We start from the raw sequence: 13,535 nt of genomic DNA on the forward strand, positions 1-13,535 counted from the left end.
GATTCAAAGATGATCAATTGCTCATATGAAGGTTCATGAAGTAAAATAGTTACTTAACCTAGGAGTTCCCAACCTTTTTATGCCATGGACCCCTACCAGTAATCAAGGGGCCGTGGACCCCAGGTTGTGATCCCCTGCCTTAGCCTGACACCCATAATATGGGTTCAGTTTTAAATCCTGCCATTTCCATGCAATCTCATCTTTACAATTCCTATTGTGTCACATCTCTGCTTAGGCAGGAATATTTTGAGCATTAAGGGATTACAGTAAGACCCACTGCAAGCTGTTAGATCACCTGAAATAGCTGCCTAAAATGGGATCAAAGTCAAAGTGAAAGTAAATGTGGGTGTTCTATATTGGTGCCAGAAAGTGTGGCGATGCTTGTAGGATGCACCCAGCTCATGCTTAGGTGTGCTGTCTGTTAACACTCCCAAAGGTGAGCTGAGATGAGGAGGAATTTCATTAGCCAGAGACTGGTGAACCTGTGGAATTCATTGCCACAGATGACCATGGAGGCCAAGTCATCAAGTGTACTTAAGGTGTAGATAGATAGGTTCTTGATTTGTCAGGGTGTGAAAGGTTACGGGGAGAAGGCAGGAGAGTAGGGTTGAGAGGGAAATGGATCAGCCATGATCAAATGGTGGAGCAGACTCGATGGGCTGAATGGCCGGATTCTGTTCCTATATGTTATGATCTTAACAAAAACAGTTCATTTCACTGTATGTTTTGAAGTACATGTGATAAATGGATCTTGAATCTTGAATCTATCATCAAGTCTGTACGTCACCATATACAGTACTCCCTTGAGATTCATTTTCTAGCATTCAATAGAATCAGTGGAAAACTAGACACAATACCCGACAAGCAACCAACTTGCAAAAAAAATTGTGCAACTAATAAAAAAACAAAAGAAAAGCAGTGAGAATATGAGTTGCCGAATCCTTGAAAGCAAGTCTGTAGGTTTGTGGAGTCAGTTCAGTGTTGAGGTGGCCCAATCCCAGTTTCCTGACGAACTTATGGTGCTGAAATTCCTTTTCTTCCACCCCAGTATGTTCCCTTGGATGTTGAACACAGATTTAACTGTAAACATGTCTTTCTATATTTGTCGCACTATATGCGTAAGATAAACGTATCTGTAAATTTATCTGGTAACAAGAGTTTGAATAACCAACACAATCTATGTATTTTTAGATGGATAGTTGGATGTACTTTTAATTTTTGTTTTTTTATAATCTTTTTTATTTGAATAATAATAGCAAATAAAGAAAATTGTATGAAAGTATTTATACAGCTTCAATAAAGAGTGTTGTGTAAATACTGAGGATGTTAAAACTTTCTCTGACTCCATCATTCAACAACAAGTTTGGTTTTCTGCTCCACCTACTTTCTCAAAGTTCAAAGTAAATTTATTATCAAAGTACATATATGTCACCATATAATACTCTGAGATTTATTTTCTTGCAGGCATTCACATTAAATACAAAGAAGAACAATGGAATCAATGAAAAACTGCACACAGGACAGACAAAAATAACAATAGTGTATTCTGGTTTATTATTCAGTGACCAAAGTGGGTATTATCTTGTGGTAATTACTGATTTTGGGTGAGGTCCTGTTTGACTGACCTTCGCCATCGATCAGAATCAGGTTCAGAGTGAATTTATTATCAAAGTACATATGCGTCACCATATACAATATTGAGATTAATATTCTTGCAGGTATAATCAATAAATCTTATAACCGTAATAGAATAATTGAAAGACTACACCAACTGGGCTTACAACCAGTAAGCAAAAGGCAAAAAACTGTGCAAATACAAAAAGAAAGGAAAAAATCAATAATAGTAATAAATAAATAAGCAATAAATATCGAGAAGATGAGATGAAGACTCCTTGGAGGGAGTCCATAGGTTAAGGAAACAGTTCAGTGTTGGTGTGAGTGAAGTTATCCCCTCTACTTGAGAGGTAATAACTGTTCCTGAACCTGGTGGTGTGAGTCCTGAGGCTCAAGTACCTCCTTCCTGATACAAGCAGTGAGAAGAGAGCATAGCCCTCTCACTTTATAATGCTTTAAGGCTTTTGATACTTAATGCACAACATGCATTGAAGAAGCTCTACATGATAAAAGGGAGAGAACTCTTGAATGTGCTTGTATTATGAAATGATACATAAAGAACTTATTTCAGTCCTTTGAAAGGACTATCCAATTATGTCCTACCCTTTACCTAGCCCCACAACTTCAATCAAATTTCCTTTGAAGGCCACTATTCAACATCTGTCAGCATCGTTAACAAATTTCATGTCACATGCCATGACAATAAAGCTGATTCTGATCTTACAAATGGTGCATTCTACATAGTATAGCCATTAGTGTAACATTATTATAGTGCCAGTGACTGGGATTCATTTCTCATAGTCATCTGTAAGGAGTTTGTACGTTCTCCCCATGACCGCGTGGATCTCCCTTCCATTCCCACCCCCCACGAGCTCCAGTTTCCTCCCACATTCCAAAGATGTACCGGTTATAGTTAGTAAGTTGTGGGTATGCTATGTTGGCACTGGAACCATGGTAACACAGGCTGACCCCAGCAGATCTTCAGGACTGCTGGTCGTCAACGGAAAATAAGTGACCTATTTCACTGTATATTTCGATGTTTTGATGTACATGTAACAAATAAAAGTAATTTCTATCTTTAATTGCACAAAAGAAATTATCTATATTCGTAAATTATAATATACCCAATTTCTCCTCTGCTGTCGTGCAGAGAACTTCCAAAATCTCCCTATTAACTATGCATCTCAAGTTCAAAAGCCTTTGTGTCTTTCGTCAGGGTAAAATCCATGGCAAGTGATGCCATGGCACCATATCAACCTTACAGGAAAGGTGTGTTACAGGAAAAACTGGGAAGAGTTACAGGGATCTTAGTAGGTCAGGCAGCAGCTATGGAAAGGAATAAACAGTCAACATTTCAGGCCAACTATTTTCATCAGGTCTTAGGCCTAGTCCCTCCAACAGGACTCGGGCCTGAAGTAAGGTTCCCTGCCTGAAATGTTGACTGCTTATTCCTCTTCATAGATGCTGCCTGACCTGCCGAGCTCCTCCAGCATTTTGTATGCATTGCAGCATCTGCAGGATCTCCTGTGTTCACAAGGATCTTGCCAGGATGAGAGAGCATGAATTATGGCCAAGCTTAGGTCATTACATCATGGAATGTAGGAGACTGAGGTGTGAGCTTGTAGAGGGTTATAAAATCATGGGAGGCATAGATAAAGTAGGCAGCAACAGTCTTTCCTCCAGGGTAGTACAGTTCAAAACTGGGGGTCATAGGTCTAAGGTGAGAGGGAAAGGGACAACTTTTTAACACAGAGGTTGGTGAGTATATGGAATGAGCTGCCAGAGTAAGTTGTTGAGGCAGGTTCAATAGTGGAGTACCATTTAAGAAGCACTTGGACAAGTACTGCCTAAAGACTTGGCTTGGCTTGGACCATGAATGAATACAGGAAATTGGGATTATCTGGGTGGGCACTGGCTGGGCCGAAGGGTTTGTACCCATTCTATATTGCTCTATGAATCTATCGAGGTTGTGGAACATTTTGGAAAGGGAAACAGAGTTAATGCTTCAGGTCAAAGCCCTTTTATCTTAACCGGGAAGGTAAGGCACAAAGTTTAAAGATTTAACTTGCAGTGAGGGTGGGGAGGGATGAATAAAGCAGAGGAAATATTTCTGATATTGGCATCATAGTGTCAGTTTCAAAAAAAGTTCTGTAAATTGAAATGTTAATTGATGGAGTCATACAGCACAGGAACAGGCCATTTGGCCCAAATGTTCCATACTATACAAGTCCCATTTCCCCACATCTGACTCATATCCCCCTTATCCATTTACCTGTTCAAGAACAGTACCATGGCAGGTTGGTCAGGTTAGTCAATGTCCCTCTGGATCAGCAAATTTGCAGATGACACCAAGATTGGGGTTGGTTGTAGTGGACAGTGAGGAAGGCTATCATGACTTTCAGAGGGATCTGCATCAGCTGGAAAAGTTGGCTGAAAAATGGCAGATGGAATTTAATGCAGACGAGGGTGAGGTTTTGCAGTTCGGTAGGACCAACCAGGATAGGTCTTACACAGTGAAAGGTTGGGCATGTGGAGAGCGGTAGATCAAAGGGATCAGAGAATATAGATCCATCATTCATTGAAGTGGTGTCACAGGAAGATAGATTTGTAAAGAAAGCTTTTGGCATGTTGGCATTCATAAATCAATGCATTGCGTACAGGAGATGGGATGTTATGTTGAAGTTGTACAAAACATTGGTGAAGCCTAATTTGGAGTATTAAGTGCAATTTTGGTCACCTACCTACAGGAAAGATGTAAATAAGTTTGAAAGAGTACAGAGAAAATTTACAAGGATGTTGCCAGGTCTGGAGGACCGGAGTTATCAGGAAAGATTGAATAGATTAGGACTTTATTCCTTAGAATGTAGAAGATGGAGAGGAGATTTGATACAAGGAAACAAAATTATGAGGGATATAAATAGGTAAATGCAAGGAGGCTTTTTCCACTGAGGTTGGGAGGGACTACAACCAGAGGTCATGTGTTAAAGGTGAAAGGTGAAAAGTTTAAGGGGAACATGAGGTGAAATGTTTTCACTGAGAGGGTGGTGAGAGTGTGGAATGAGCAGCCAGCACAAGTGGTGCGTGCAAGCTCGATTTCAACGTTTAAGTGAAGTTTGTTTCTCTATGACCACACATGCATGGGTTTTATCTGGGTGCTCCAGTTTCCGCCGATAGTCCAAAGGCGTAACAGTTAGTAGTTTAATTGGTCATTGTGAATTGTCCCGTGATTAGGCTAGTGTTAAATCACAGGATTGCTGAGCATTCCTTGCTGTGTCTCTAAATAAATAAATAAATGGCGGTGCTGGAAGCGTGGTAACACTGGCGGGCTGTCTCCAGCAAACCTTGCATTGCGTTGGTCAGATGCAAACACTGCATTTCGAGGCATATGAGATAAATAAAGCTCATCTTTAAGGATTACCTGTATTTTACTTCTGTTTCCCCCAGGTGTTAATTATTGAAATCAGCTCCTTCTGGTCCGTTCCACAAACTAGTCTAGAATCTACAATGAAACTCTCAATGATGCAAAGGTTTTTGTTTAATGTAACGTTTATTCCACAGACCAGGACAGATCACACTTTGCCAACTGGGAACTTCCAGCAGTCATCACTTGGTCTTCGTCAGTAAATTGTCCTTCCTGGACATTGGTGTGGCTCAGCCACATTCACTGAAGCGATCTGGCTGCCAAACCACGAGCTTACACGGCCCTCAGCTTCTTGTTCTCCTCCCTGTGTCTAATCCACACAGGATTATACAAGGTGAAGGGAAAACATTCCCAATAAAACAAGCATGAAATTAAACTCGAAACTAATCAAGACTGCATCTATTACAAGCCATTTAAACTATTCGACGGGTCAGGCAGCATCTATGGAGGAAAATGAACGGACAACGTTTCAGGCCAAGACCCTTCATCAGTAGCCTAAAATGTCAGCTGTTCATTCCCCTCCACAGATGCTGCCTGACATGCTGAGTTCCTCCATCATTTTGTGCATTATATATAGTGTCCACAGAATCTCTTACGCCTAAACTACTCATTCCTTTAGTTTTGGTTACAACATCAAACACATAACAATACAGCACACGATGTTGTGCTGACCCATTAACCGATTCATCCTAACATTTCCCTCCCATATAGCCCTCCATGTGCTGACCCAAGAGACTTTTAAATGTCCTTAATGCCTCTGCCTTTATCACCACCCTGGCGGGGTGTTCCAAGCACTTACCACTCTCTGTGTAAAAAGAGAGCTTCCCCCTCCCACCTCCGTACATCCCTCCAATCATCTTATAATTATGTCCTTTTATATTAGCTATTTCCGTCCTGGTAAAACATCTCAGCACAAAAACAAGCCCTTCAGCCCATCTAGCCCATTCTGAACTGTTATTCTACCCAAGCCCATTGATCTGCACCTGGACCGTAGCCTTCCATCCACGTACTTATCCAAACTCCTCTTAAATACTGCAGTCAACCTTGCATCCACCACTTCCGCTGGCAACTCGTTCTAACTTTCACCACCCTCTGAGTGAAGGAGTTCCCCTTCATGTTCCCTTTAAACATTTCGCCTTTCACCATTAACCTATAACCTCTAATTTTTGTCTCACTCAACCTCACTCGAAAAAGCTTGCTTGCATTTACCCTCTCTATACCCTCATAATTTTGTATACCTCTATCAAATATCCCTTCATTCTCCCATGTTCTGGGGAATAAACACCTAACCTAATCAATCTTTCCCTTTCAGGTCCTCAAATCCTGGCAACATCCTTGTAAATTTTCTCTGCACTCTATCACTCTTGTTGATAGATTTCTTGTAAGTAGGTGACCAGAGCTATACAAAATACTCCAAATTAGGCCTCACCAATGTCTTACACCACTTCAACAGAACATCCCAACTCCTGTACTGGTATTTATGAAGGTCAACGTGCCAAATACCCTCTTTACGACCCTATCTTCACTGCTTCCAGGGAATTAAAGCTCGGTTTTCCCAGATCCCTTTGTTTTACCATATTCCTCAGTGCCCTACCACACACCATGTAAGTCCTACCCTGGTCTATCTTCCAAAGTGTAAAACCTCACACTTGTCTGCATTAAATTCCATCTGCCATTTTCAGCCCATTTTTCCAGCTGGTTCAGATCCCACTGCAGTTTTTAATAGCGTTCCTCACTGTCCACTCAATCTATAAACCTTACCATTTTGTACACCTTCATCCAGTCACGTCTCATCCTCCTTCATTGCAAAGAGAAAAGCTCGAGCTCACTCAACCCATCACCTGGCCTTGGCCGAGTTTTGGAACTGGGATTATCTTTACATTAAAATATTGTGGTTTTATTTGACTGGCAATGATTAACATTAAATCTTAAAGTTCTGCTTAACTTTAAGATGCCATTTCCACATTTCAGTTTCTTTGAAATATTCTGAATCTTGGTATTAGTCAGAAAAGGGGCGACATGGCTCATCGCTTTACAACAGCCAGTTGTGTAAGATTGTGGTTCATTTCCTGGTGCTGTCTGTAAGGAGTTTAAATATTCTCCCTGTGACTGAGTGGAATTCCTCCAGATCCCTATACTCCATAGATGTACGGTTAAGGTTAGTGAGTTTTGGGCTTGCTATATCGGCACCAGAAGCACAGCAACACTGGTGGGCTGTCCCAGCACATCCTCGGACTGTGTTAGTCATTGAGGCAAACAGCGCAGTTCACTGTATGCCTGTGCAAGTTTGCACCTTCTCCCTGTGACCATGTGGGTTTCCTCCGGGTGCTTGGCTTTCCTCCCACATTTCAAAGATGTACAGTAAGCTACATCGGCACCAAAGGCCTGGTGACACAATTTTTGCTGATTTGATATGAAGCAAAGCAACGTACTTCACGGACACAAGAGATCATACAGATGCTGGAAATCCAGAGCAACACCCACACACAAAATGCTGGAGGAACTCAGCAGGTCAGGCAGCATCTGTGGAAATGAATAAACAGTTGTCGTTTCACTGTATGTTTTAATGTACATGTGACAAAGCTAACCCTTAAAAAGTCTTAAAAGGAGCGCAGCAATAAAAGTAAACTATGCAGTTAAAGTCCCGCAAGAGGACCACAATCTTGTCGTAAGGTTTGGAGGCTTGTGTGCAACAATGATCCGGAGAGCTATGTTGGGTGGAGTCAGAACTTTATGCTTGGTAGGGTCACCCATGCCAAACAGATCAAAAGGTAGGCCCACCAGTCCTCCCGGTTCGGGGGTTCAGCTCAGGCCTACAACTTTGACTGGTAAAACAAAATAGTTACAGAAAAAGCAATGAAGAATCCTGCATCTGTGTGCGATGGTAATCCGGAGTCCCCACCCGCGATGCGTGGCTGACAGGAGTGAAAACCGAGAGAAAGCTGCTGTACTGGCACGGGGACAGAGCTTTGAACACCACTAGAGATGTTGGACCTCCGTTGCTGCCCTAAATGCCAGTAGCGTAATGGGCAGTAAGTATACTGTATATGCAGTTAAGTAGTGAAATGTGTAGCATCTTGTGACACAAATTGTTACCGTGCAACAGTAGAAGATAAAGGAAAAGAAACCCTGGCATTAAGAATTATAAGTGTGGTGTACACCAGATTGACTATGATGACATTTCTCTATATAGGGAAAAAAAGTCATCTTTTTAATTATAAATTGTTGCTCTGGAATCAAAAGACAATAACATCTGTTCTCACCATCTGGACTCCAAGAAGAGAAATGGTTCAGTAGTGTCGATGGTTTGCCTTAGCTGTGATCTAATAAATTTCCAGTATTTGATTTCATGTGGAATTCTTCACGTATGCTAAATTTTTTTCTTGCATCTCTTCACAACACAACACATTTGCAGCGCAGGATATTCGGAGTTCGGGAGTTCAATTCAGGAGTCTCTGGATGTCCTCCCCGTGGAACATGTGGGTTTTCTCCGGGTGCTCCAGTTTCCTCCCACTGTCCAGGTAGGTTAATTGGTCGTTGTAAATTATCCTGTGATTAGGTTACAGGTTTATCAGAGCATTGCTAAGGCAGTGTAGCTCAAAGGACCAGAAGGGGCTACTCCATAGGGTGTCGCTAAATAAGTAAACATCAGAGGCAGGCTTTTCAATACAGTGTGTGCTAGGTACATAGAGGACACAGCCGGGGTGATGGGAGAAGCAGTAAAATAGAACACAGAACACTACAGCACAGCATAGGCCCTTCAGCCCACAATGTTGTGCTAACCTGTTAACCTACTCTAAGATCAATCAGCACTATGTTGAATTTTTCCCTCATTACACGGGCATTACCCAGTGTACAACTGTTGCATTCCAAAACTACGTAACGTTTGGTGATCACAATGTTCATTCATCTCTCCTATCCAATTCAAATGGTTTTCAACTTCAACCATTAACTCTGTTTCTCCTTCCTGTGCAGTGGATGAGAACACATTGGAGAAATCACATACAATTCGAGTCACAGAGAAACTGTGGAGGCCAAGTAATTGGGTGAATTTAAGGCAGAGCTTGATAGATTCTTGATTAGCTGAGGCTTGGAGAGATACAGGCAGAGGGCAGGAGTCAGGGGCTGGAAGGGAAAAGACGGAGGAGACTTGATGAGCCAAACGGCCTAATTCTGCTCCTGTTTCTCATGGTCTATGGTCTAAACAGATCTGCACATTAGAGTCATAGAGTACCACAGCACATAAAGCTAAACAGATGCCATATAATAGAGCAAAAATTAGTGGGAAGATAGAGGATTGCGAAGCCTTCGAATACTAACAGAAATTAGCTAAAAAAGTCATTAAGAAGGTAAAGCTGGAATACGAAAGTAAGCTAGTCAATAATATTAATGGAGGATACCAGAAGTTCCTTCAGATACATAAAGTATAAAAGAGAGGGGAAAGTGGACATTAGCCCACAGGAAAACAATGCTGGAGAGGAGGTAATGGGCGGCAGGGAAATGGCGGGTGAACTGTATACGTATTTTGCATCAACCTTCACTGTGGAAGACACTAGCAATATGGTAGAAGCTCCAGGTGGCAGGGGGCATGAAGTGGGTGAAGTTACCATAACTAGAGAAAAGATTCTTGGGAAATTGAAAGGTCTGAAGGTAGATAAGTCACCTGGACCAGATGGTGTACACCCCAGAGTTCAGAAAGTGGTGGCTGAAGAGATTGTGGAGGCATTGGTAATGATCTTTCAAGAATCCACTAGATTCTGGAATGGTTCTAGAAGACTGAAGAATTGCAAATGTCACTCCACTCTTCAAGAAATGAGAGAGACAGCAGAAAGGAAATTATGGGCCAGTTAGTCTGATCTCAGTGGTTGGGAAGATGTTGGAGTCGATTGTTAAGGATGAGGTATCGGGGTACTTGGAGGCACATGATAAAATAGGCCATAGTCAGCATAGTTTCCTCAAGGGAAAATCTTGCCTGACAAATCTGTTGAAATTCTTTGAATAAATAACAAGCAGGATAGACAAAGGAGAATTGGTTGACTTTTTTTTTGGATTTTCAGAAGGCCTTTGACAGGTGCCACACGAGGCTGCTTAACGAGCTACAAGCCCGTGGTATTACAGGAATTATCCTAGCACGGATAAAGCAGTGGCTGGTTGACAGAAGGCAAAGTGTGGGAATAAAGGGAGCCTTTTCTGACTGGCTGCCGGTGACTAGTCGTGTTCCACAGGAGCCTGTGTTGGGAACAATTCTTTTTATGTTAATGATTTGGATGATGGAATTGATGGCTTTGTTGCAAAGTTTGCAGATGATATGAAGATAGGTGGAGAGACAGGGACTTTTGAGAAAGTACAGAGGCTACAGAGCAACTTAGTCAGATTAGGAGAATGGGCAAGGAAATGACAGGTGGAATACAGTATCAGGAAGTGTACAGTCATGCACTTCGGGAGAAAAAGTGAAAGGGTTGACTATTTTCTAAACAGAGAGAAAATACAAAAAAAAAGAGGTGTAAAGGTTCTTGGGAGTGTTTGTGCAGGATTCCCTAAAAGTTAATTAGCAGGTTAAGTCTGTAGTGAGGAAGGCAAATGCAATGTTAGCATTCATTTGAAGAGGACTAGAATATAAAAGCAAGGATGTAATATTGAGACTTTATAAAGCACTGGTGAGACCTCACTTGGAGTACTGTGAGCAGTTTTGGGCTCCTTATCTTAGAAAGGATCTGAAACTGGAGAGGGTTCAACACAAAGTGCACTGCAGATGCTGTGGTCAAATCAAGATGTACAAAAGCCGGATGAACTCAGCAGATTGGGCAGCTTTTTTGTACGTAAGGGTTCAAAGGAAGTTCACAAAAATAATTCCAGGTTTGAATGGCTTGTCATGTGAAGAGCACTGGAATTCAAAAGGATGAGGGGTAACCACTGAAACATATTGAATTCTGAAAGGCCTTGATATACCGGATCTGAAGAGGATGTTTCCTATAGCGGGAGAGTCTAAGACAAGAGGACGCAGCCTCAGAATAGAGGGTGTCCTTTGAGAAAAGATATAAGGAAGAATTTCTTTAGACAGAGAGTGGTGAATCTGTGAAATTCTTTGCCACAGGCAGCTGTGACGGCCAAGTCTTTAATGTATATTTAATGCAGAGGTTGATAGATCCTTGATTGGTCAGGGCATGAATGGATATAGGGAGAAGGCAGGAGATTGGGGCTGAGAGGAAAACTGTTATCAGCCATGATGAAATGGTGAAGCAGACTCAATGAGCCAAATGTCTGCTCCTATGTCTTCTGGTCTTATAAACAGGCACTTTGGCCCATTTAGTCCATCCAAACTGTTACAGTGGGTGATCACTTCCATGTATCCAGGTGCCAGGAGTGACCATGGGTGTGTTGCCCTTAAGTCATTTGTTTAGCTTTCTTACATTTTCACTTTAGTAATTTGTTTGTAATTATTTTCTAGTTAATGTTAAGGTTGTTAAAAGTAAATTTGATGTCTGTGATGTATCGTGGCATGCAATGACATCACACCCAGTTTCGCTGCGTCTTGTGGGAAAATACCGGTTTGGAGAAACGGGAAGGAGGGGGTTTGCGTGTGCAGGATCAGCGCGAGAAACGTTTTCTTTCTACGCACTAAGAAACATCATAGAAGTAACGCCGTAAGTTCATAAGATAATCGATATGTTGAAATAAAAATGTTAACGCTGATTCTGTTAAAAGTAATGACGGTTGATAAAGTTTATTTTCTTGTGTTATTGAAAGCGTTGCTGGATAGTTTGTGTGAAGTGTATTTAAAGCCAGTTGATGGCGTAGGTAGATTCTGACTGTATGTTGTACTTCAATGTAATATAGTTTGTTGTAGTTTTAATTTTACAAGTATTTATGATGTAAATGCAATGCCAAGAAGGAAACAAATACTGTATATATTTTGTATTGTTTTATCAACAGTTTTCACCATACGTCAATGTGGAAGAGTGAACAGTAAACGGTTAATCTTACTGGGATCGTGCCTCATTGACTACGATTTACCTCGGTGTTTAGTTCAGAGTTTTTACACCTGAATGAGAACACCACAATGGGTTTTCGGTTGCCTGAAATGTTAATTGTCCATCCCATTCCATCTCTACTTTGTCTATCATTCTGGGGGACTTTAACCAGGCCAGCTTGAAAAAGCCTCTAAAGAATTAGTACCAACAAATCACTTGTAGCACCAGAGGAGCCAACACACTGGACCACTGTCACATCATGATCAAGAGCACTTACCGTGCTATCCCACACCCACACTTCAGAAAGTCTGATTGCCCCGCTGTATCTCTACTCCCTGACTACAGGCAGAGACAGCATCGATAGTGAGGACCAAGACACCACTGAGGACCGAGAAGGTAAGGACAACAGAGGCACAGGACCAGTTACAAGACTGCTTTGAATCGGTAGACTGGACTATATTCAGGGATTCATCTTTGAGTCTGAACAAATATGCCACAGCTGTTACCAACTGCATTAAAACCTGTGTGGATGAGTGTGTGCCTATGAGAACATACAGAACATACCCAAATCAAAAGCTGTGGATGAACCAGGAGATTCGTAGTCTGCTGAGGGCTAGATTTGTGGCATTTAAGTCTTGCAACCCAGGTCTGTACAAGAAAACGAGGCATGACTTGTGGAGGGATATTTCAAGAGCTAAGAAACAACTCTGGGCAAGGTTGGAGACGAAATCAGTTGCACATCAACTCTGGCAGGGTCTGCGTGCCATTACTTCCTACAAAGCAAAACCCAACATCATGAATGGCAGTGATGCTCCACTACCAGAAGAGCTCAACCGCATTTATGTTTGCTTTAAAAGGGGAAATAAAACCACAGCTATGAGGATCCCTGCAGCCCCCTGTGACCCTGTAATCTCTATCTCAGAGGCCAATGTCAAGCTGCCTTTCAGGCAGATGAACCCTTGGACAGCTCTGAAAATGTGCCAACCAACTGGCAGGAGCATTCAAGGACATTTTCAATCTCTCACTGCTACAGTTGGAAGTTTCCACCTGCTTTAAAAAGGTAGCAGTTATACTAATGACCAAATGTAAGCTGCCTTAACAACTATTGTCCAGTAGCACTCACATCTACAGTGATGAAGAGCTTTGAGAGGTTGCTCATAGCTAGAATCAACTCCTGCCTCAGCATGGACCTGGACCCTCTGCAATCTGTCTATCATCCCAGTAGGTCTATGGCACACATGATCTCAATGGCTCTTCACACAGCCTTGGATCACCGAGACAATACAAACACCTATGTCAGGATGCTGTTTATCGACTATAGCTCAGCATTTAACACAATTAATCCTACAGTCCTGATCGAAAAGCTACAGAACCTGACCTCTGTACCTCCCTCTGCAACTGGACTCTTGACTTGCTAGCCAGAAGACCACAGTCTGTGTGGATGATAATAACATCTCCACCTTGCTGACCATCAACACTGGGGCACACCTCAGGGACGTGTGTTTAGCCCACTGCCCTACTGTCTCCAC

General features: G+C 42.0%; 1 protein-coding gene across 1 annotated transcript in view; it reads right to left on the bottom strand.

The window, feature by feature from the left end:
- Positions 1–1,328: 1,328 nt before the first annotated feature.
- Positions 1,329–13,535, bottom strand: part of LOC132401921 (SH3 and cysteine-rich domain-containing protein-like) — a 169,195-nt gene continuing 156,988 nt past the window's right edge. Inside the window, exon 13 of the mRNA XM_059984270.1 lies at positions 1,329–7,558. Within this exon, the coding sequence (XP_059840253.1) occupies positions 7,469–7,558 (90 nt within the window). The 3' untranslated portion in view covers positions 1,329–7,468. The remainder of the gene's footprint in view (positions 7,559–13,535) is intronic.

The sequence above is a fragment of the Hypanus sabinus genome, chromosome 1, assembly GCF_030144855.1.
Source record: "Hypanus sabinus isolate sHypSab1 chromosome 1, sHypSab1.hap1, whole genome shotgun sequence".
NCBI lineage: Eukaryota > Metazoa > Chordata > Chondrichthyes > Myliobatiformes > Dasyatidae > Hypanus > Hypanus sabinus.